This window comes from Strigops habroptila, chromosome 14, assembly GCF_004027225.2.
Source record: "Strigops habroptila isolate Jane chromosome 14, bStrHab1.2.pri, whole genome shotgun sequence".
NCBI lineage: Eukaryota > Metazoa > Chordata > Aves > Psittaciformes > Psittacidae > Strigops > Strigops habroptila.
This window is the reverse complement of record NC_044290.2, coordinates 6,965,417-6,991,547: the sequence shown is the minus strand read 5'-3', so window position 1 is coordinate 6,991,547 and position 26,131 is coordinate 6,965,417. Positions and strand designations below refer to the sequence as shown.

Sequence of the window (26,131 nt, the reverse complement as noted above, 5' to 3'; positions counted from 1 at the left end):
CTGCAAACATCACAGGGAATAGAGACGCAGAACAGATGAAGGTTTTACCCAGAAGAGCAGGAGACCTTAGGGACCTTTCCACTTGTGTTTAACTTGCTGCAGAGGTACCCAGGAATGGGTACTACAAGAAAAGCACTTAGAATTATAACTGTGCTGACTACCCATATATATAGATAGGACAGTAAAAAAGAGACCAAACTAAGAAAATCACTGAAAGATGAAGGGGAAAAAAACACACTTTAAACAATTCGCAGATGAAAACATTAGGATTAACATTTTCCTAATAGCCTAAGGGATATATTTAGGAGTTTCCTAGGATTATTAAAAGCAGCCTTGTCTATTGAAATGGTATGAGTTACAGATTCTATTTATGCAGTACTTGTGAGAATGAGGCCATGCTTGCTAAGGTGCCTAGATGTGGATAAAGTTGACCTAGATGACCATTTCCAGACTTCCAGCATGTGTGGATCACTCCTGGTTCAGTCTTCATGTGTCTGCACGTCCCTGCAGTGTTCTCCTCTGCCTTGCAGGGACTCAGCTGCTGCCAGCTGGTGAAGGTCGCTGGCAGCACCCGCCAGTCTAGAGAGATTTAAATTACTGACATTTGTCACCCTGTGCCTCCTCATTTCAGTGTGACGGCATCATTTGAGGAACACTGTTTGGCCTAGAGTATAACGTTTTTATCTTAGAAGCTGTTGGTTTGATATTGTTTTGCTTTTGTGTGACAGGACGTACGAGGAATGAAAGGCAGGGATTTAGGAGCATTATCTTTATATACAAATGCAAAAGACAACAAGCAACAGTATTTAAACTGGAAACCTGGAATCTCTTAAAGGTGATTTGGCCATAACATTTCTATTCAGTTTTTTGCTCAATGCCTATTACTAGGTTGTCAATTCTCAGCTTGAATATATGACATTTTGTTCAGTAATGCCTTGGTGGTTTTGTTGTGCTTTATTGTCTATAAGTTTATGTTGCAAGTCTTTTTTTGTGTGTGTGCTAGGAAAGCATAAGCTGATAGGAAAAAATTAAAAGGGGGGGTTGAAAAGGAATGCTTTTGTAAAAGAGCTGCATTACACCCTGAATATGTACCCCATTACAAGACATGCAAATACCTATGTATTTGGGTAGTTCTGAATCTGTTTTTAGTCCCAGAATGGATTTGTATATATACAAAACCACAGTTTTAATACATGAGCTACATTCACTCTTGAGGTGGATGTTAGAATATCAAAAATGTTTTTCTATTTCAAGCTGACTCATTTGAGGGTGTTTGACCCTACATGTATTTCATTATCGTCTAATGTGTGCAAGAATTTTGTAGTGTTTCCATTTTATTTGCTTGCTTTAGTAACAGATATGTTATTATCATATAAACCTTCTGCCCATTTAACCAAAGACTAATGTCAATAGTCAGTGAGGCATGTAAAGCTTCTTTCAGTGGGTAGACTGAGTGTTTGAAGACACCAGGATATTCCTTAACACGTGCAAAGCTTTCATGCATTCAGACAAAAGGAAAATAAATTTCAACAGTGATGAAAATATTTTGGCAATTACAGGCAACTTTGTAAGTACTGCACGTTGACCTAGCCACTGGGTTCCATCGCCTTCCTCTTTGAATAATGGATTAGCCATCATGTTATCTGGAAGTGTTGTGTGAGCTGTATCTCTCTAGCAAAATGATCTAGACCAGAGGTAAGAATGCATCTGCCTGCTAAATGATGAAGTTGCTCAAGTTATTCTTCTGTATGTGAACAAATCAGTTGTTGGAAACTCCTTGCAATTGAGAAAACCAGCATAAATCCTTCTTCCCTTGCCATGGTGGGTCATCTCTGACATAAGAAATAAAGCATTACATTTCTCCACACTTGCTATCTTATGTTGCCTCCTGCACAATCACAGCACCTCTAACCAAAGCCCCAGTTAAACAGCTCCAGCCCTTTGCTCAGGGACATGCCCATACGTAGGGATGGACATTGTCATTAAAGCCGTATGCATGATTCAGTTTGGTGACTGACACCACCTCTGAAAAGAGAAAAACGATTGCAGAAACTTCTAGGTAGCCATGCCTGCCTGGTTTTTATATGCAGCAGATTTGGCCCAGTGTCCTTATTGCAAGTGAATGTCAACAGTAGAAGAATAATGGATTAGAGTTCTAGCAAAAACTTCCTGTATAAATTAAGCCATTTGCCAAGTCAGTTGATGCCCTACTTTCAAGACTGTCATAGCAAGCAATTCTGAGCAGTCTCTGCTTATTAAAAATGGAGTACTAAAATCAATACAGCAATATCTTGTCGGAGAAAATTCAATTTATCAACAGGTTTGTCGTTTTAAAGATGATTAAAGGGCTTGTTTATTAGGCATCATCTAGACTTTAGAAATAGTTGATATGAAAATAATAAGACATAAGCCACAATAGACTTACATATCTTTCAATTACATCAGGGAGTGGATATTTTTCTCTAAGTGAAGCCCTGGAAGCATTTCCTATCTTTACTTTAAACTACATCAGTCACCAATTCTATATTAAAAACTGATACTGCTCACAGGTTTCAGTAGCTCAGGGGAAGACCTGCTACTCACTCTCTGCATTTAAAATAGTTCAAAATACCAAGTGTGCTGTAATTTTCGTTACTGTCTTGGAAGAAATACTGATTCTGGTCTGCAAGAGTTAATTTTTGAAAGCTCCAGTTCAATTTCTGCCTAAATCTTACCTAGTTATTAAGAACATAAGCACATTTAAAGTGTTTTCCTATACTGCAAGTGAGAACAACAAATCTAAGCATGAGAACAAACTCCAAAACTCACCTTCCTCTAGGGTAAAGCAAGAGCGAGGCTGCCTCTACCCTGTAAATAAGATGCTCGGTACCGTTCAACTTCTCAGCTATAATTTATCACAAATATGAACATGAACACTGAAATGCATGTGCAGACACCCAGAGTAGGGAAAAATACCATTTCACAGGCATTTGGGAGCATCCAGCTTCTCGTTTGCATCCTACAGAGAAGGAAAAGGTATAAAAAACAGGAGGAAAAACAATTGCTACTAAATGGGAATGCTGATCCATAACTGAATATGAACTACTAATTTAAAAGATTTTTCCTGGGAAGATAGTAAAGATTAATTTGTCAACATTATTGTTTCAACAGATTACACTTTCTTGAAACTCTTTACACTATGTATGAGAAAACACTTCTTAAAAAATAACTTGTCTTATATACATGGAAAGTGAAGATCCTACCTAGTCTTAATTGCATCCCTATTGGAAAAGCATTCCATCACATGCCAACTCCTAGCTAGCTTATCCCATAACCCTTTTCACTTTTCTTTCTGGACCCTTCTGCAAATACAGATAAATCTGTGTTTTGGTAAGCACAGTGACAAGAAGAACAAAGGGGAACTGATGGTAAATTGGCATGATACAAGAATTGGTTTTCTAGTAACGTTTTCCAGAAGAGTTTCTCACCATTTCTCTATGATTTGAGCTAGTGGAAAAGTGGCTTTCACTCTGCAGAGAATAAAACACTCTTGGGAATGATGTAAAAGGAAAAAAATGCTTCTTGGTATTCAGAGCCTTGCGTCATTTTGATTGCTTTTAAAAATACCAATTTACACAAGTCCAGTGTAACCAAAAGATATAGTCCAGAATCCATGGAACTGTACAGAAGGTTAGAATAGTGAACAGGTTAGAATAGTGAACAAAGAAGCAGCTCTTTCCCCCCAGCCATAAACACAGCAGGTAAGGGGAATGGGAAGCGAACCAACAAGGGAATAAATGTAGCATCTCTTGCTTTTAGCAGAAGAGTGCTCATGAAGTGAGGTTTTAGGAATCTGACTGAAGGGGGTTTGTGTGTACATCAGTGGACTGACGATGCACACACAGAACACCACATCTGGAAGCATCAGAGGAGGTGAGCTCTGCTCTTGGGCTCTCATGTAGCCTGGAGCTCAGGTTCATGCTATAGCCCAGAGTTGCCAGTGTTCCATCCGACTTGCACACTGGTTCTCAGACACGTTGGAATTAGAGGCATACCGGAACACAAAGAAGATTCTTCTAGTTAAGCTAGAACTGATAATTCTTTAAGGAGCTCTGTTTCTAAAGAAATGCAGGTTTGTGGGATTTTAAAGTGTATTGTCAGGGAAAAAAAGAAAAGAGTTTTGAAATAGAGTGAAATGTCAGGAAAAGCAAAGAGAAGTTCAGGACAGGGATGGTTTGTTTTTCTTTTATTTCTACCACTACTGCAGTTCCACTGTGTTCTCAACATAAAAAAGTACACAAATGCTTCTGAGGCAGATAAAATGAGACAAGTAAAACAGTCCTCTGTAACAGGAACAGTAATATTCTGTAACAAGAAAGGCTAATTTATTCGCTGCCTTTAAAGAACTAGAAGAAGGAGGCCAGGACAGAACAGCTCTTTGCTGCTGCTCAGAAAAAAACAGTGAAATATGCTACCAGGCAGAATAGCTCATGATTTTTGCATGCCACTAAGGATTTGCTGTGACACCTAATGAATTTTGTTGAAGTCAAATTTTAAGTTCTCTAAATACTGGTTTACCTCCAGAGAGACGGGGCTCGGGAAATTATTTTGCAATAACTCTGCATTTTTTCCTTGGCAGTGATTTGGGAAGCAGTATGATATTGTGCAACATACTGCTGTAAAAACTTGTTACACTTCTGCTAAATAACCTGATAAAACTTTTGTCCCTTTCAGGCTAAAAAGCTGAGATATAGAGATTCATCTTTTCATTTCCAATGACATATACTTTCAGTAAAGCATTACCATGCTTCTCTGGTTACATGACGACTCAGGCACTGTGATTTCCCTTGAGCAGGGCTCAGTACATTGTGCCGCCTTGGAATTTCATGGCTAGAGTGGCCAGGGAATTTCAAAAAGCAGCAGTGGTCACTTCATTATTTTGGAAGGTTTATGAAAGCTTAGTAGGCATAGAAATTCCTGGCAGCAAAGGAGTTAGAGCAATAAAGAACTACAACGAATGAGGTTTTCTGGCTCTTGTATCATTAGCTTAGTCATGGTATGTTTTGGTTGCGGTATAAGAGAGATGAACTTTGCACATCCTTTACCCTGCTCAGAAAGCTGAATGCTTCTCACTCATTCAGACAGCAGCCTGATGCTCTGGATGCACAACAGGAAGAGGTTGTGCTGATTTATTAATTTAGGCCTGTGCGTGAGGACAGACATTTGTCTTCTTCATACTATCACAAAAGTTAGTAAAAAAAGACTTTATTTCTGTATATATATAAATATATACATATAAAGATACATAGATGTAGGTAAAGTGAAATACACTAATTTCAATGTACGTCCTATAAATTTCCATCTGATCTGGACTCCATGGGCAATCCTCTGGCATTTCAACCAGAGAGCTCTGAAAGAAGAGCTCTGAAATCCAGGCAGCTACCAAAGGTCAGTGCACTTTGATATCACTCACTAAAAAAGGACTCAATTACACCCTCGGGATTTTAACATATTCCATTTTACATTTTAACCCCATATCAAAAATAGAAAGAGTCATTTTTCATTTGTCTGGTTTTCTCACAAGTTTGTAGCCTTCTGTACCATTTAGAACCTTTTGAAAATTTATGTAAGCCTCCTGATTTTAAAAAGGCAGCTCTTTTGACATCCCTTTACCAGAGACAAAAATTATCCTCAACACAGTTTCTAATGCAGATTCTTCAAACTAAAATCTCGTTACAGACTGCTAGACTAAATTAGGGTAATGAGTTCTCCAGGTCCCAGTTATTCTCTCAATTACTTATTGGCTTAGCCTAATTCTAAACTAAGGTTAATAAACTAAAAGAAGCACGCAAGTACAATTTTTCCGTCTTTCATGTAACGCTAATAACTGTGTCACAGCACAGGATGAGACTTGTCATCAGTGGTAAAAAGGTGGCTACAGACACATAGGATTGTGAATTGCTGAGTCTAGTTCTGCAATCCTGCAGCACAAGAATGCCCTGGAACATCCTTTTTAAACACCAGAGCATGACACAGGCACGTAACACTTCACAAGGAATTTCAGTTCTCTGCTGATAAACCACAGTTACTCCAGAACCTACCATGGTGAAGACTATGGTCTTCATTGAGCCATGTCTGCGCTTGAAGAAGTAATAATATTTATTAAAAGAAACCAAGTGGCAGCGGTCTCAGCACGGAGACCATGCCCCATTCTGCGTACTTGGAACCTGACATAATCTCTTCACCATTTTACCTGGCTGAAGATACCTGTGGTTGTTGCTGCCTTATGTGCTGGGTAACTGCACACTGCACAGTTCTTGCTGTACATAAAGTCCCTTAGGGTCACACTGCAACATAACTGGTTCTCACGCGTTCCTTTTGCACGCTTCAGTTTGCCTGCAAATACTCAGGCTGTAGGTTTCAAGATACTATGCAGCAGAAGTGGTGAACATTGAGATCCGCTCTGCTTTCCTACAACTAAACATTTTCAATTCTTTATTTTACCCTAGACAGCATGTAATGGGTCCCTCCATGCAAAAGCTCTCAGCATCAGGATATATCCCCCTCTTAAAATTCCTTACTGGTCCTTCAGGCCTTCAGCCAGCACCGGTGGAAGCAGATCCTTTTTCAAGTCACAGAAGCCAGTTTTTCTGCTTGTCTATCTCAATATAAAAATTCAATGAAAGCTCCAGGATTAAATTCACCTGCTACAATATGTACTACTATTAAATGTACTACTACTAAATGTATTCCAACTACTAAATATAGTTGGAATGTTCTAGATTAAGGAGAGCATGATTTCTCTGTGAAGCTAGCATCAACATGCACTGCAGTTATTAATGCCAGACACAATAAATTCGGCTGCATCTACATTAGGCTTCCTAGTTACTAACAACCAAAAATCATGGCATTCATGGAGTAGTGGAACTATAATAAAGCACTTTATTGTGCAACATGTAGCATAGACTCAGGGGCGGGGGGCATTACCAGTCCTAGGAGCAGTTTCATTCGTTCACATCCTGTGGCATATAATTATCTCAGACTAAGCATGACCTTGCGGGTCCTCTATTAAAAGTCTATTTTTGGTACAGAACAGTGTATACATTTTGAAGCACATGATTTTGATCACTGAAAATTGACATATTGTGCTTATTAGCCAGGAAGCCTGAATATTTCATTTATGAGCTTTGCTCTGAGTTTTTTTACAGGTCAGTCACTTAAGGGAAGTAAACAGGCAAAGCTGCAGAGTAGTGGATGGGAAACATTCTTACTGAAAGTGGTGCTTTAAGAAGAAAAAACCCCACATCATGCCATATGCTGGTACATAACACATTACATCAGGCACGTAAATGGGTTAATTGGACTCATTAACATCATTTCCTTCTTAAAACTTTTCAACTAAGAAGATGAAAAGATGATGTGAATCTTTACACTTCTCTAACATTTTACATTCTTCACACAGACCTTTTTTAATCAAATATTGATGATAATGCCTGTTGTTCTTCAAAGCCCAGCAATTATATTGCGGCTCCCTCCCAGTGAGTGGCACTGTATCAAACCTCTGGTATTTCCTTATCTTCATTTCCCTGGCCTCCACTTTTTTGTTTTAGAAACACAACATAAGATCTATTGGATTCTTGCCAGAAAAGGCTCTTGGATATTTTCCTTATCTGATGGCTTTCAAGCAACCTGCTGAGCCTGCATCCCTCAAATGCTTGGTTGTAGGCTAGAAACCTGCTTGACTGATGCAACAGACCCCACAATTCTGTCCCACAGCTGAAACCACCACTTCTGAAGCTAAAGCCATGGATTACAGTTGTGTCACACAGAAAATGATTAATTTTCTTCCTGGCCATGGAAGTCCTTGTGATCTAGAGGTAATAGCCAGATGGGATGGGTCAACAGTGCTCTCTGCTGGCAGGAAGAAAAGCTTGCAGGAATATAGCTGAAATTTGCTTTACGATTACCTTCCAAAATAAAGCAAGAAATACTTTGAATATGTGTCTGTGTTAAAGGCCTCAAGACATTTATAGGCAAATCTATAGATGGCCACGATTTACAAGGACAAGAAGCATACTGTGCATTGCAGATGTGATTTGCAAGATAAAGATGTGCTAGCAGCGCTTCCACAAATTCTTTACATGCTGTTGCATACAATGATTAAGCATAAAGATAAAAAATTAAGCATAAAAATAAAAGCAGGGAAAAAGTATTATGAAAAATAACTATTCAAATGTACAAATAGTCATCAAAAGCACTTAGATAAAACTGAATGCTCTGTAGAAAACAATTGTTTAAAAGCCATTTAAGAATTCTTATCTACATATGTACACACAGAGAGACTACTTCAGGATGAGGATAGAGCCCTCAGAAGCCTGGAAAAGCTATAGAACAACTGTCTCCTATTTGATTATATCAGTCTCCTCTTCAAAACAAGACTTTAAATCCCAAGAATATGTTTTAAACAACTATTAAATAACTTAGAACAACAACTCTGTAAAATAATTTCATTTCCAGCTTGGGTCCCCTCTAACAAGAGCTAGAAAATTAAGACAGCAGCATAAAACTACTTCTAAAACTAGCTAGGTGCCATAAGCAGAATATTAAGAAAAGAAATGTTCTTGTATAGCCACTGCTTTGAAATAAGGGAATGTAATTCTGCTGCAGAGAGCCAAGCAGCGTGCCGTAGTAGGTTACATTTGAAATTCTAGTTGGCTGCAATGCTCCGTCACAGTCCCTAAAGTCAGATTTCAAATTGCAAACTTGCCCTGAAGTCTGTGCAAACTTGGTTTTCAAACCCTGAAGCAGTCTCTGCTTTGCACAAGAGAGATATAAGGTACTTACTATAGTATGATCCACTTAAACCAATGAGGACGGCATTTTATATCGCAGAATATGGTCTGGTTGAGATACTATGAACCACCATCAAAAAAAACATTAAGTGATAGAAACTTGCCCAAGGGACTCACTAGGCCACCCTCTGCTATTGCCACATGGATACTGAGCAGCAGAAACCAAAGGTAGTGACAAAGTATGTGGCATTAGGAGTTCAGGTGAGGAAGCCCCCCTCCCTGAGCCTACAGCAGTAGGAACATAGCTGCCCTGTGTTCCTGTTCTGCTGGAATATGGGACTCCAGGAGGAAAACATGGAAGCCAGGTGGAGGATGATCGAAACCTGGTTATTGCAGGACGCAAAACTGGGGCACTATGGCACCTTCAAAACACCTTCAAAACACTCTTCAATCTTTGCTTCCCTGCCAGCACTAGGCCTTCTTTGGACTGTATCTATTTTCATCCTAAAGAAAAGAACACCTAATGTTGCAGATAAGATCCAAGGACACCGCAGGCAGGCAGCCACACACAACTGATTTTCTTGCTTCCTTACATACAGTGCTGCTCCACTGGCAGGTACTGATGCAAGCCTAAAAATATTCTTGAAACTAATCTTCAGATCACTCTTAGTTGAATAAATCCAAAATGCACTATTTCACTGTTTGTAAAGGCCCCTAGGAAGCAAAGAACCTGCGTTACCCCTTGAAGAAAGTCGACAGTGAACTGCTAACATAGCATGGGATCGAAAGGCAAAGAATTTATCTCAGCGCCTTCTGCTTTCCTCTTGCAGTCCCTGCTTCCATTTCTAGCACAGCTTTGCCCTGAAACAGACTTCCTTTTCTATCACTTTGAATGCTCAGGGTTTTGAAGGCTATTTTAACACAGACTGTAAGGTAGAGATGTAGGCCACAAAGGAAGTTCTGAAAAATACTTAGTTCAGTACTAGTTGTGGAAGAAAAGACCAAGAGAACAAGATACAGAGTTAACTAGGACACAGCATAAATGCTTCCACAAATGCAGGGTTAAGAACCTCATTAGAAAAAAATGTTTTGGGATCGGGTTTGGATTTGGGTTTTTTTTCTTTACTAATGGTCATAAAGGTCTGTAGAGTTTCAGGATAAACCTGCATCGAAGAGTGTGGGGTTATTAGGTATGCATTTTTTACCGACTTTGCTTGTGTTCCACCTTTCAAAGAGCAGAATTGGGACTTCTTTGTGATTACAGGACCACACAGATACCACATGAGTATTCAGATCTGACTTAGAAACGTAGCATAGAATATATTAGTAGCGTGTGCCTGTGTGGCTGTCTTGCATCAAGATAAAGGGAAAGAATAATGCTGCTGGGGAATTATATGCACAAAGCTCTGTGAAGCAAGAATTAAAAGTAATGAGATTAAATAGAAATAACTACATCAGGAACATGTTAATAATTTAATTAAAGTCTACCAAAGTTGAAGTATTTCACAATTAAGGTTGAAGCCCATCAACATGCTCTGTTCTACTTGGGGATTTTGCCACAGGTAAAATTACCTGTTGGAAAAAGTTTCTCAATGTATGAAGTGAATGGGATCAACTAAGAATGTGGAATGATTGACCATGTTGGACTTGTCTGTTTTGCTCACACAGGCTTTTACTGACATTTTAATATATGTTTACTGAGTCTAATTTCTAGTGCATAAGATAAATGTGAATATTGATCCTTTTGAAAAACAGGAGGACAAGATTTAGTGCTCTTTTTTCCCCAAGTTTGTTTGCTGTGTTTTCATCTTTATATAACTTTCAAGTCAAACAGAAACAAAGAACAAAAGGGTTCCTTAATAGCAGAGCAAGAAGCAACACAAAGGCCATCACTATGAAGGACTTAGCACCAAAGATTAGTCTGACACATTAAAGAAATAGGTGTATAGATCTTAACAGATCTTTCACATTATCCTTTCAAACTACCCTATAACATTTTATCCAGTCCACAGAATGGTATAAAAAATAAATACTATGCTTCATGGAGGAGCAGATATTGGTGGCTGTAGCAGGCAAAGTCAACATCTTCCCGACAAGGTGCCCCAGTCTCCACACTGTTTATCTTGTAGGAAAATGGACAAAATACCCCCTCACTAACTCCTGTGCTTGTGACCTTTTACAAGACCACATGCAATTCAATTTCCACAAAACCAACTCAGTTTGATGTTCTAAAATGAGAGTGCACCATCACATTAAAGACTCAAAATGTGGAAAATACTTCCTATATCAGTATGTTTGCATAAGAACCTTCTTTTTCTCCAGTAACAATTCAAACTGCACATAGCAAGAAGACAATACATCATTTTCTGCCAAAAACAATGGAAGGCAAACCTTTTTTTCTTGTGGTGTTTTTTGCATGGCAGTTTCCTGCTGAGTATAATGCCTCTGTGGACTTCGAGTTTGCAAACAGAAGGCATTTGCACTTATGTGGTAACATGTCCTAACAAGTGAAAATGGTTATACCTGAAAGGTACACTTTTACAAGTGATAATATACTGGGTTTGTGCATAAAACAGACAATATCCTGAACTGCATAGCATTATGGTGGTAATTGCCATAATCAAGCACAGCCTGCTACACAATCTTGGCAAGTCAGGAAGTCTTTCATTCAGATGTAATCATAGAATGGTTTGGGTTGGAAAGGACCTTAAGGATCATCTAGTTCCAAACCCTGCCACAGGCAGGGATACCTTCCGCTAGACCAGGTTGCTCCAACCTGGCCTAATCTGAATAGATGGAAAACTTAAGATGCTTCTATTTCTCTTGTAGTTAGCAAATAAGCATAAGAGACATGCCCAATAAAAGTTGCTGGTAATGGTGGTATATGTTGACACTCTCAAGAAAAGAAATGGCCATGGGCACGTCCTGAATCTCGACTGGTATATGTGTCTGCTCTTCCTTTGGGCACACATTCACTACAAGAAAACTAGTGCTTCACTTAAATGTAAGGCAGCAGATAAAAGGGCAAGACCTTGCATTTTTAGTATTGAAGATCCTAGATTTTGTCCTTCCTGGTGACAAGTCTGAGTGCCCAAGCAGGAGGTTTTTATAGTCTCCCTTGAAGTGTTCATCCCTCCCCGCAGCTCAGAAATGAAGCGTGTCAGCTACTTCATTGCGTTACTGGTGTTCTTCATCTGCAGCTACGCAGGGAAATTCTGTTTCAAAACAGCCAAGACAATCTCATTACAAGCACTGCATTTTTATGAAGGGGGAAATAAGGAAGACGAATGTACTCCTGTTCATGAATTTGCCTCTTCTCATTTCCCCTCTTTGCTCTACAGTTACTTGATTCATATTAGGTGTTATTTGGGTCAGTTTTACCTTGAGAGAGAAAATAATGGTAACCTAATTTGAGATTTGTACCAATTTAAGTAAGAAAATGAATTCTGAATATTTTGCATGGTTGCTAAATTTAACTGAGTGTTCAGTGAAGCATGAGCTTCCAAAAGTGAATGAGTAAGAGGCTTTAAACCATTTTTCCCTATTTGCTTTTAAACTGCATTTGTTGCTTATGATTAGCAATTTTGTAGCATTCATATGGAGTGTGCTGAAACTGAATTCAATAAACTGACCTTCTTCCACCTGTTAAACTGAACTTGGTATTTAATTATTATACATGCAAAATCAGGCAGAAAAACTAAGGAGCATTTATAAATGAGATCCTGGTTGTTTATGTGCACTGAATAGGAATATTTGTGTTTATTACTTTTCATAAGAAAATTACTACTGCTTATTTTGAGTGGGGAATAAACACCAAAATAGAACATTTGCATCAAAGTTTAAAAAGCACAACAATCACAAAAGTCGTTGAATCTCATCCATTTAGTTCTATTGCACAGTCTGCTCAGTATAACTTTTTACAACCTACTGTGCAAGAAAACAGGTCATTTCAACTCAGTAATTAGTATTACAGATAAAATGGCACTGCAGCAATGTTAATTACTATAGTACTGATGTAGCATAGGATATAATACATAATAGTCATGTCTTTAATTTTAAATTGAAATGCAACAAAGCATATTATTGCTACACGTCGTCTTCCTAAAGTAAATGAATGTTATTCAAGTGTGCCATTTGTATCCTTGCAGAATGTTTTTAAATAAATCACAATTCTACTTTCAGTGGCATATTTCACTTCCCAGCGGCATAAGTTAAGGAATCTTTTGCAATAGGAACTTTTCCTATGACAGTGGAAATCATGACAGAATTATATTCCACGTGAAAAATCTCCACCATCATTTTCTTTGTCATTCCAGCAGCTGTAAATCAGTTTGCCAATGAAGCACAACATTCAGTCTTTTTAAAAAGAAGATGAATCTCGAAGAGCATTACAGCTATTTGAGGTGTAGTAGGAACTAGGGATACATGATCAGATTGGAATTAATCCTGCACTGCTATAGCTAAAATATCTGGCAATTATAAACGTAAAATATTCAGAACAAAATGATGAGACTTGGCGAGGAAGACAGCGACAGTTTTCACCTGCAGCTCCAGCAGGAGCAGGGCTCCCTATTTATGAATAATTGATTGTATCTGTGCTCTTTGCAGCACCTTCAATTTTGGATAATGTTATAAATATTAAAAGGAGGGAAAAAAAAAGTTAAATTTCAGATTTGTTCAAGCTCACTTAAATAATTTATGTCAGCTGAAATGTTCCCATTTTCAGTGCAGGAATTCTGTAATGAAGCCGTTATTCAGACCTTGCATAAAAAAATACTCTAAAAGCCTACTTATTTGGAAGTGTAATAATCCTATTCACTGCGGTAGCCGTGTGCCCCTGGCTAAAATATGTACATACAGATTTAGCTAAATATTTGAATATACAGTATAAGAGTCAAAGCAGAAGTTGAAGTATAACCTCAGGTTGTATATTTCATCTCACAACAATAAGACGTGTTGCTACACTTGAATGAAGGGGTGTAAAGAGCAAAATCTTCAAGCACATCAGATGAGTTTCTAGGATTTACAAATTACTTCTTTTAAATGCTTTTGTTTAGGTCAGTGGGACGATGTATAACACAGGGAGACACGTATCTCTACGATTAGACAAAGAGCATCTGGTCAACATCTCTGGAGGACCGATGACATACAGCCACCGCTTAGAGGAAATCCGGTTACACTTTGGAAGTGAAGACAGCCAAGGATCAGAGCATCTACTCAATGGACAGGCTTTCTCTGGGGAGGTATGTCAACCTGCTTGGGAGTTACAAATGAATTACTCGCTTTCCATTTCTGCCTGAAGGTATTTGCAAACTAATTTGTATTCATAATTCCCTTTTTCCATTCTGAAAAATTAAGGAATTACTCTTTTTCTTTTAGCTCATGCACTGCAAATTGTGTGACTCGTATCTAAAAATGAAACTGTTGTATTTATTGTATGCATAGACACCCTATATTCTCATATATGCTACTTACAAAGTAATCAAGTATCTTTTGGTGGGTTCTTTCTATCCATAGTAAACACAAAAGGTTAACCAGGAAGTAATACTGATAGTTCTTATAAAAGAGCTGGTTTTGGTACTGACCGGTGTGTTACACTTCACATTGAGCATCATGCTGCCTTTGATTCATGTGAAAATAAGATGATACTTAATTTTAGAGATGGTTCCACAGAAGTTTATTGGTCTGCTCAAGAAATAAAGTCAACTTCACGAGTAAACCCTGGTAGAACTGATACTTGATTTGTATTTTAAATACAGGTCTGCAGCTGTTCCAGGAAAGAGAAATAATTTCATGATCCTGAAAGCTATTGCAGGATGGCCCATTACTCTTGCTGGATACATATTTTAGTCTCATTTATGGATTATTTTTTCAAGATGTGTAGTAAAGTTTGCAAACTTTATGGTAAACAAAGCAGACCCTTTCCATTCTTCTTATGTAGGAGCATTTTTACATAGAAGAGATGCATGAGGTTTGTGGTACCCATCCTTGTGCCTCATCTGTGAACTACCTAGCATGCAACTGTACTCCACAAATCTTAACAAATCAAATAATGCTTCACAACAGCTGTATATTACTGTGGGGATTATTTTTAAAGACACTCTAGGTATCCCTGTTACCGTTCTTTCAGAAGACCAAAATGAATACTTTTTCATAATAAAGCACTTCTTTTCTTGGAGATGAATAATCAAATTACCATCTGTACTATCTGTCACAGACTCTGGTGATGAGTCAGTTAATGCATGGTATTTTCTTTGGCACTGTGCAACAGTTATTTAAAAGTAGGAAATTAATTGCAGAGCTGTCAAATGATGGTAATCATTTGCTTTGTTTTCTAAGCTACGTAGCTATATAACATATGTATATATAATATATAATAATGGCAGGTTTTCCATGAAATTACTCATGTTACACAACTGACTTCTGGTTGCCTTTGTTAAATTCTATGATAAGTGAACATACAGTGTATAACTCCTTTAAGAGCTGGAAGTTAAGGATGCTGTAGTAAATAGGGTGTTTGCTTTCCTATTCAGATTTACAGAAGAGCAATGTTCAAACAAAAGATGACTGAACAAAAAAGCAAAAATTTGGCTGAAACATACCATTGCACTTGGTATGATGGATCAGCATCGTCTCAGATCTTTTTGAAAGAGTTTTTAAGTGATAGATTCATCAGTCATAGACTAACAAAAGGTACAAATGTAAAGCACTTGTTTGCAATATTTAATATTAAAACTTAACTAGGCTCTTCTGGTTTTGAAAGGAGTTTTGAAGTACTGTTAATATTTGGTATTTGCTAACAGAGACCTCACATTTTTCTTAATAAAAGCAGAAAACCTGGCTAAGTGGAACCGCTGTCAGTCAGTCAGTCATGCACAGCTGGATCTGCAGTATACGCAGGGTTCATCCAGTTACCCAAATTCCTCCTGCAGTGAATAGGAAGAGATTAGCATCTTCAGAGGATGAGCATTCCTGATAGCCAAAGACGCATCTCTTAGCACAGGACAAATCACTCTGTGGAGATGCATCTCCCTTGACAACAGAGACAAACAGGCCGAGCAGCTTAGACTGATGCCTGCCTTTCAGGTGGCAAGATGGATTCTGTCCTTTGAGGATGTGTTTCCCAAGTTTCAGACAGCTGTTTTGGGCAGCTGGACAGGTAAGTTCCAGTAAGGTCAAGTACTAATTACTAATTTGAACCTGCATCTGCACAGGTACGTCTTACTTATAAAACGCATGTTGTTTTCAAAATACAAGCAGAGATTCAAATTAATCATGCTGAATAGATGGCTGCTGAATAGGAGGACTGCAGCTGGTGTATTCTTAATTCACCCGCCTATACAAATGTTGCCTGTATAAATAGGTGATTTTCAATAAGCTTTCAGCACTGGAAGATGTAATGTCTGCAGGTTCCAGCTACTATAACAAAGAAAAGAAGAAAAGTAAGTAAGAAAGAAAACTGTAACAAGCTCGCTGACTTTATGATAGAATACATGTCTTTCTAACGTCACGTATGTTTTCAAGACTCTTGCTGCTAATTTCTGTTCACTTCTGCATTGGATAACACTGTCAGAGGAGATGGGATAAAGAAAAATAACTGCGTAAGTGCATTAGTTTAATTTAGCTAGTGCAGGTAAGAATAGCAATAGCAATGTTGCCTTGGGTTTTAGCAAGCGTAGGCAGCCAGAGAAAAATCATTGCAGGATTACACTGTCTGACTGCTAATGGCACGCTAACTCCCATGACACTGCCTTGTTACTGCTGCTCTTTGTGTTGCTCGAACCCACTATGGGTTTCACTGTTTTGCTGTGGAACCAGTTCCCAAGGATGAAGTTACCCAAGTAGCGTGATCTATTCCAGTAGATCACAATCGGATTATCCCTATCTCCTTCTTCCCTCCACTTCTGTCCCCTCATTTTCACTGAGCTCTCCAATGCGTGTTAAAGTGAACACATTGCAGAGAGACAAGGGGAACCTGGGGAGAGGGCAGGGGAGAGAGCAGTACCTGTCCTTCACAACACTGGCAAACTATGAGATCGGTTCAAACAGACCTAAATTAAATCCAAGCGCAGATAAGGCAGAAGCTTTTAAACAGCCCTGGTATATTTTGAATCTGTTGCAATGTTCTTTACACATCTGGGAATCCCACCTAACGTCCATACCAAGCAAGAAGTTTGTTCTTAGGGACTTTTTTTGCCTAGTGAAGGTGCTCTGCGCGAGGGCAGAACTCGGAGCACAGGAGAGCGTGCTGGAGCGGGATCATGGCATGAAAAACAATCTAGAAACAGTAAATTGTTTCAAAATATACTGTGGTCTGAACGGTACTGAGAGGCTTCTAATCACCAGGTTTTAACATTTAACTAGGTGTTAAAGACTGTCAAGAGAGATCTCCACAATAATCTGGTTACCTTTCAGCCCCTAATTATCACTTTGGTAGGCAGAATAACTGAACTAATGCTTCGATAGTTTGTGTTCAGGCTTTAAAACTGTGTATCAGATTATCATCAGTATGTTTGGCACTGCTAAAAGAAAGGCAGGCTTTGGAATGCTTAAATAAATAAATTGAGCATTTCTTTGCCCCTCTGATACATACTTGAGTATGTTTAATTCCCTCCCCTGTTTATAAGCATCCTACTGTATTATAATGATTAAAGGAAAATCTCTGCTCAAGCAAAGTCCCCAACTAAGACCAATCATTTATGTCTGCTGCCTAATGTCTCTATGGAAAACAGCTTTCAATGCTTCAGAGTTCGTATCATTTAATGAGAAAGACTCTCTTTCCTTTCAGACGCAGCACTACAAAATACAGCAGAAATTACCAGAGTTCTGCTGTTCAGGCACTGTCTACCTTGTTAAAAGAAAAGGGTAACAACCTCCAAAAGGTTCATGATGAAAATGGGATCCTTTAACTTTACCACATGGCAAAGCCATAAAAATCCATACCATCTTCTTTTCCTTAGCAGAAAAAATGAGAAATGTGCTGCAGGAGACCTCCAACCACTTTACAGCTGTGCACTGTAGCAGCCTTATCAGTGCAAAGGCAGGAAGCCAAGGAGCTTAATTATTTGAGGTTACTTTTCACAGACTCAGTGGTTAAAGACTTTGAAACAAGAGACCATAGTCCACAATGCACGAGAAAAAAAATAGATTTCTTCTTCTCTGCCCACCAATTCAATCTTTGAAAACAGAGATTATAAACACACAATCATTTCATCTGCTACAGAAGAAGTAAAATGAAAACCAGAACAATATCTAGATAAATGAATACATATTACAAGCTATACTACACATTTTGGAACTGAGATTTACTTAAAGCCACTAAGAAAACCGAATAAAGTACAAGAAAGTGAGAATCAAAGGGGGAAGCTGGAAAGTCTGAAACACCATCCTTCTTTTATTATTGCAATTTCTTTGACTGCAGGCATATTCTCTGTGAGTGGGGAACTTCTAGTGATAGTAGAGGATTACTGATCAGAGGGATCAGTGTTGCAAATCCAACTTGTGATATTTTTAGAAGCAGGACTGTCAGATAGACAGCCTATGAGAAGCATTCAGCCAGCTGGAATAATTTAATCCAGCCTGCTGCAGAATTAGTCTGAGTTGTTAAATCAGGAACAGCGGCTCTGTCACTGAGACCTTCTGTACGCCTTTGACTGGCCTGTGCGGTTCCACATAGCCTCCCCCCAGATCCTAATGTTGGTATTATTTGTACAAAAACCCAAAACAAACCAGCAAACAAAACCCACCTTTACTGGGATGAAGCACTGTGCATGTGCTATGACTTTAGTTATGTTGGCAAAACAGAACACATCATGGCAAATTAGCATGTCAGAAACCACAGCAACAAGACAACCTTCAGTTCCACTCGCAGGTGACATTTGGCTCAGCACTCCACCTGCTTTGCTAACCTGTGGGCTAGTTCTGCACAAACCCCCCTGGTTTCTCTTCACAGTTCCCTACACATACCAAATCTTTAGATTCCTCTTCCAGGTTTGGTTTTCTTGTTCTTTCCTCTACAGATACAAGGATGTGTGAGTCTAACATGGCTTTTCATCAAATTGCGCTAGCACATAGTCCTTCCTCTTCCTCAGGAAAGGAGCATTACATCAGCTAGCGCTGCCACTGAGCAGAGGACAGGAACCTCCTGCTTCTTTTATAACCACATTCCTACAGGTGGTTACAATGGAGCTAGCTGATAGCCAGCCCATACTATGCCTTGTAATGCTGGCACTCCTGCAACAACTTCCCAAAGGAAGTTTGAAATGCAGATCTGTCAGTTGCCACAGGCCATCTGTATTATATTGTGGAGACTTTGTTGGAAATGATGCAGGTCGTTTTTAAGTATTTCAGCCAGAAGATAAGTTTACTGTACTCCGGTGCTTACTAATGCTGAAAAATAAGCCTCTGAGGAAAGTACCAGATGAGGGAACACATGTCTAATGAAAGGGTAGTTTAGTAAAATCTCTATAACCTTCAGATTAATGTTCAGCTTCAGAGGAGAAAGTCAATAGGATAATGAATTAAATTGCTACAGGAACAGAATATAAATCAGGAAGAGGTAATGGTATTGTCATCATAAGGAGACGATTCACACAAGTAATTCCATATCAGTGGGAGATGAACATGTGCATTAGTTGCACGAATGCACCTCTGTCCACCCGAAAGTTTACAGGTGGCTTCACCCAAAATTTTATATCTATATCCATAGAAAGCAGAGCTAAAGTCCAAAAGACACTTACTCATCCGCACATGCTTATTGTGTTTTTCTAAACCAAAATCAATTTTATATTTTAAGTTAAATGGGGTTTTATTGCTGGTTAATATAACAGAAAATAGGATTGAACAGTTTATTAGCACAGGCTGAGGGATATTCACACCTGACTCTCATCTGGTAATTTAAGAGCTCTGAATCATCCAGGGGAAATTCCTTTCCACTCGATGTTGGTTTTATAAGGAAATGAGGCTCTTTAATGGCACTATGTTTTAGTAGCCAGCTGCCTGCTCTGTCTCCTCTCTAAAACAACATGGAGATGAAATGGCTGCCTCTCCCTCTGGGCAGCAGAGATCTTTGGATTTAAAAGCATGGTCCAAGGAAGAACTCTGCTAAAATAATCCAGCAGCAAAGCTTGCAGGGAGGAATACGTGGAAACCTGTGTTATGTTATTTTATAAAGTCAAACTTACTTAAAAAATGTTTAAATGTTCCCAAAATACTTCCCAGAGAAAAATAAGATGATTAATCAAGATTATAAGCAAAGTTTTGTTGTCTAAAGGGTCATGAAGGTGCTAAGGCTAATACACTTACTGTACCTAAAACCAGCAATCAAATAGTAGGTGACAACAGGACAGTATAAATGGCATAGGAAGAGAAAAAGTAATGCTTTAATTTACTGTGTATTTTTCTGTCATACATGGATCAGATGGTTCCAGAACCACTGCAGTTGCTTCAGTGCAGCCACGCTCCTGCAGCCTGCAGGTTAGCTCAGCACAAGCCTTCTGTTTCAGCCTGAGTAGTTGGAATGGAAATGAGGGACAGAAAAGTTTGGGGCATGTAGTGACTGAACAAATAATCCCCCAGTGGCTACAAAGGAAAATATAAAGGAACAAGCTGCAAAATATAAAATATCTTCAGGTTTCATGAGATACTGCAAGTAATTTCCAAAAATCTAATACTGAAAATCGGAATGCTAGGGTTTATTTCCCAGATTTCTCGTATTATTTGGTTTTGCCCCTTGTGTACTTGTAATTCTTAAACAATTCAAAGCATCTGAGTTAGACATATTTAACTGTTACTTCATTGATGGGTAAGAAACAGGTCTGCAGATAAAAATGCAAACTAATTGCTGTACCCAATTCCATTTATCTGATTTCATGTTCCATCAGCTTTTTGTAGGGTTGTTGGGTTGGGCTGAAGATTTTCAGCATTATATGCACTTATATGTATTATGGACAGAATTATGGAGAGAGGAGATGACAGAGTGATTCCTCGAAACCAACAGCTGAAAATGGGAAAGCCAGGCAGTAACTGAACCGTCTTAACATCCATGGCTACGTGGCAGCAATAACTGTTTTAAAGTACCAGTCAGAATAATGTGCTGACATCCAGATATTTTGTAAGCAGCAAATGGGCAATATTTAAAATGCAGTCCATGTTTCTTATCAAGGAAGCCTCTCCTTTTGAACTGCTCTATTGGAAACCACGAGAAAGATTAACTTTCCAGGAATATGGAACAGAAATTTTTGTGCTATATTTTACATCAAAATGCAGTAAACTTACTACACGGGCTACGTGCTAAAAATGCATCTTAATCCTTAGTGACCTTCAAAAGCAGTTTCATCTTCAACACTTTCGAAGTGGAAATAGTTGACTTTTAACTTATGTTCCTGCCTGTATTTTTTGGGCTAGGCAGTCATCTCCAAGTCACGGGTAATATACGCTTGTTAAATAACAAATCCCAAAACTCGGTAGCCAGGAGAAGTTATAAATTCAAGTGAAGGTGTAGCAACTATAAATCACTGATCATAAATACATAAATAGAAAAAATACACAGCAACTAAAAACCATTTTTATGGGAATGGCTGCATCGCTAAGTGGCACCAGCATACTCTTGCAGTCGCAGTCTTACTTTTAGTGCTGTTGTAGTCATACAGCCATTTTTAAAGGAAAATTATATTCTAGAAATAGCCTATTTTATCCTTCCCTTAGGAAAAAACTTTAATTACACAAATCAAGTTATATAATGTCCAGACTTTATAGCAGCAATAAAGAATTTTATTTCATGTATAATCAGCTTCTCGTATCATAAATACCATTCACGTTATTTTTTCCACCTTTCTAAAGCTTGATTAGGAGTGGAAATACAAAGGAGGGGTTTGACTTGTTTTTTTGCAAGGGGAAGAATTTAAAGTCCGTACTGTAGGTCTGAGTGTGCATTTTATGATAGCACAGGTAAAACTGGGAAAAAATTAATGGTTTTATTTAAAGCAGATTGTAATAGGATGTGTACAAGCCACAGAAGTTTAGTTAATGCACCAACAGGGAATCAGGATTGGACTTGGATACAAAGAGCTATGTCTCTTTGTAGAATTCCAACTAAGAAAAAGATCTGTGGGGAGGAGAATTACGGCTTTACTTCTTTTACCAGAAATCCTAACAATAACATATAATTGAAAGGAACAATCGTTTAATTTTATAATCCTAAACAATCATTAGATACCATCTGGAATTTGAATGATGCTTTAGAACAAGTGTTGAACCACTTCTAAAATTTGAGACTAAATTCCAGGTACCCAAGAGCAGGATTTTGATCTTTGTTTCAGGCTTGCACTTCTTCATTGTATCTGGTTACTGAGGTATTTGTAAAGTCATTGCAGGTGAAAAAAATACAGTTCCCTGTCACATCAAATAAATGAAGGACCTTTACAGAAGTATTTACTATAAAATTCTTCTGATTATTTAGATCTGGTAAAATTGCCCGAAACAAAAAGCATTAAGTCTTTCTGGAATAACTGAATGCATTAACATTTCAGACAACAAACAATGTAGAAATCACCTGATTTCTGTAGATTATTAATTGAGTTCTATCAAGAATGAAAATCTTGCATATAATGTTTAAGGGTGTGAATGAAAAGCTGTTGGAGTACCAGCTGCTACATGACATTGAAGTTCTCCTCCATTACTGCCACTGACATGCAATAGGGCTTCTACTCTCAAGTGAGTTATAGCAGGAATCACAAATGATAAGCACATTATTTATCACCCAAGTCTGAAAGAATCCAAATTCCTTAGATTTCTCAATGCTTTACTGAAGCACATTATTCTTCCCAGATTCTGCATAGGAAATTCTAGGTGCTTGGTACAAGGAGCTCCATTTCTGGGGCCCAGCATACTTCTGCTTATTGCCTTCTGGAGACTGATACAAGCTCCATAGATACTGGCCGCTATAGACTGCAATTTAAGAAACTACAGGCAGATTTTTAGGGGGCTTGGGTTTTTTTGCCTTCTTTATCATTATCTACACATATGTGGGTGCTCCTCGCCAGAAAACTTTCCTCCTTGGTAAACTACTTTCCTGAATCTTCTGAACTATCCATCCATTAGCAGAACTGTAGGATCTGCCCAACCAAATGGCAAGCTCTGTGCCAAAGTCAGCTTATATTAATGTAGCATGTGACACAGCAAAATAGCTGCTGCAAGGAATAATAAATACTGAATTTCTTAGTGAAACAGATCCCTTTAGTAATAATATATTTTTGCACATGTTTACTTTTCAGTTACCAACTGTTCTGTTTTGGGGGGGGGGGGGATGGAGAAATGGAAGAGTGTCAGTGTACTGAGAGCACAGTCTGTCACTGACTATAATCTAAATCCCTTCGGTGCCTCCATTTTAAAATCCAGCATCATAAAGCAATAAGGTGGAATTTTTCTGCTTAGAGTAGCAGCTGTAGGATTTGCTCTTTTAAACCACTGGGACACTGAAACATTCAGCACTAAACCTCCGGTGTCACTTACGAAGCATTCACTTTGCCTCATTCCATATTATTATAATTTGTGTGGGGTGACTTTACTTGCTACAGGATGATTCTTCTTTAATTAAAGAGTAATTTACCTCTGCAGCCAAAAAACCTTGCTCATTTTGGAATGGGTTTTGTGTTACTTGGTAATGATTTCTCCATTACACTTCTTGTAAATTTTAACTTTTTTCCCAAATCTATTTAATGTACCATTCCAGGGAAAGGAGGAATCAGACTAACTACTTATACAAAAGCTCTTGCAGCTACCATGGAAATAAAAAAGGAAATAAAAAAACAGCTTATGTGAATATTCATTATTTTGCAATGTACCAAAACAATAATGAGCAATTACTGTAAACATCACCCTGGATAAAACTCTCATGAAGGCAATGGCCTTTTGTCTGAGGTAAAACCAGATGATTTGTTATTTATATCCTAACCAGGGACATCAGACTGCAAAAAGGCAGAACACCCTTTCAGCCCAGTCTCTCTGGGCTCTGGGTTGCTGCCTGTGAGCTGGAGGATGAACGCTGGCAATCAGACCATAAAAAGGAGCATCCAGACTTAATAACAGATGAGACACAGCACCTTCAAGATACTGATCCAGCACCTGCACACACAGTGAAGTTCCTTGGGCACTTGCATGCTTCATTACTTGTTTAGTGCCTAAGTGGAGTCAAACCCAAGTAGCCCTGAGAGCAAGCGTGGCCCTCCCCAGAGCATGGGGATTCACTTTGGAAGCTGTCTTCTTCAGTAATTTTTATGTTACTCTGTACAAATAGAAGAGCTTTAGACAGCATATGTGACCCTGATTTTGAACAGTCTAAACTTGTTGGTACAGCCCTTCTGTGGGAGGCAGGAGTTCCTGGCTCAAACCCACATCCAAATTGGGCAAAGGAGGCAGCCAGGATAGCAGGAAAGTCCTTCCACATCCTATGTGGATACTCTGGTTGCTGTGACTTGGAACCTGAGCAGTGCATGGGACCACATCCTCTTAGGTCTGAATTAGCCCAGGAGGAGCTCTGGCACAGAAGTCTCCCTCCTCCCTGTTTCCTAATACACAGTGGCAGCTGCAAACCCTTACCAGTAGCTCTCTGACCTTAAGGTTATTTCTGTAGCTTCAGGTACTCCTTTGTTAGGTCTTTGTCCCTTACCTTCTGTTTAATAGTTTCTTATGAGACATTTTAGTATCTTAGTAAAAGCCAACTAAATTGTCAGTTGTAGCTGCCTTGTTACCACATTTTCAGGGAGGTCACAGTTACAGTTTTCATTTATCATACAGGTTTGACCTTCCACCACTGCTGCAGACCTTTCCTTAATTAGAAGGACGCAGGCATACATTGCCTTCCAGAAAGGCAAAATACTTCAAGTTTGAGCTATTTTATTTTCACCCTCTAGGTAAAGACACAGAAGGGAATACTTCTAAATCTTGTTTTCTTTAGACAAAATTGTGATAGGTAATGGATTAGGATATTCCGCAAACAATAAGGGGAAGCAAACGTAGGGTTTCAGTATCATTTCATAAGAATGTCTTTCTAAAATTACCACAATTAGAGCAGTTTCTCAAGCATAACTACCTTTAAAAGAGCAAGTGATTGACAGTAGGCACAATAGCATCAGTGTTAACCTGTGGAAAATTACAATTGACAAGGTTAAACTACATTTCTTGAAGTCCATTTTATTTCCATTTATTTTGTAATATCTCACCTTCATCTGTCTACACTCTTATCTCTATATAAACTAGGTGGACATTACTGCACACACCTGCCTTGATTGGTTGGTTTAAAACTCAGTAGAAATTCATTCATTCTATTCAGTTATTTTGCAGCAGTTTTGATGGTGGTTTTTAATCTAACTGCCATGAAAACATTTCCTAACTGACAATTTGCCATCGGCACATTAGAAAAGCACCATATACAAGTTAGTACTCTGAAAGCACTATCAAAGGCAAAGAGAGTTCTGATTTGAGCTAGAAAGGCCAATTCCATTACTGTCCATCTCTTTCCATCATCTCAAATTTTATTTACTCTTTCTTATCAAAATATGAACATGCTACTGCCATCTAGTCCCTGGAAATTCTGCTTATGACAGAACCATTTGGCAACACAGTCTTTATCTGCTTAACCTTCAGTGAGGACTGATCAGAAACAGCTGTCACATTCTCTCAAATGTGTAATTCCTATGAATAAAAAATAGATATTTTTCTATTTTTCAAGGCATATTCGATGTGAACAGTATACTTTGGCGTATTTGTTCTGTGAATTTTTGCTCCTTTTACCTTTAGCAATTTCTTCCCTGTTTCCTCTGACAATCTAAGCACAAACTGATCAAGAACTGAGCTATCAATCCTTTGAAGTATCTCCAACCCAGCCCAATACTTTGAAGTCTATGTCCAACACACAGCATGCAGGTGTGATCCCAAGGGGCCCATCAGTTTTTGTGCTTATACAGGACTCAGTCTTACAGCCTCCATGGCTACTGGAGCTCAGCCACCCAATTCTCATTACCTCCTGCTTTTTCTTTTTGCTTCACACCATGCAAGTGTGAAATACCATGGTGAGGTTTCATAGACAGAAGTTTCTTGCTCCTGCTCCAATCCATCAAACTATTAATGAAGTACATTTGCTGCACTAAAATTCATTATATAAAGCAGTGAAGGAGTATGGCTTTCAAATTGTGGTTCTGCTGAGATTCTTCAGAAGCAGCAAGAAACAAATCTTTATCCTATTTTTTTCTTTTTTGGCAGAATTAGCATAGTTGTCTGAAATAAGGAATTCTGATTCAGAAAAGGATAAAAGACTTCTTAAGTACTAAGTGTGCTACTGAAAAGTGTTTTGAGAGAAGATA

General features: G+C 38.5%; 1 protein-coding gene across 2 annotated transcripts in view; it reads left to right on the top strand.

Moving 5' to 3' along the window:
- The window catches only part of CA10 (carbonic anhydrase 10), a 196,618-nt gene that overhangs the window by 138,690 nt on the left and 31,797 nt on the right, over positions 1-26,131 (top strand). For both annotated transcript variants that reach the window (XM_030506182.1, XM_030506181.1), the window contains exon 5: positions 13,829-14,014. In XM_030506182.1, the coding sequence (XP_030362042.1) occupies positions 13,829-14,014 (186 nt within the window). The remainder of the gene's footprint in view (positions 1-13,828; positions 14,015-26,131) is intronic.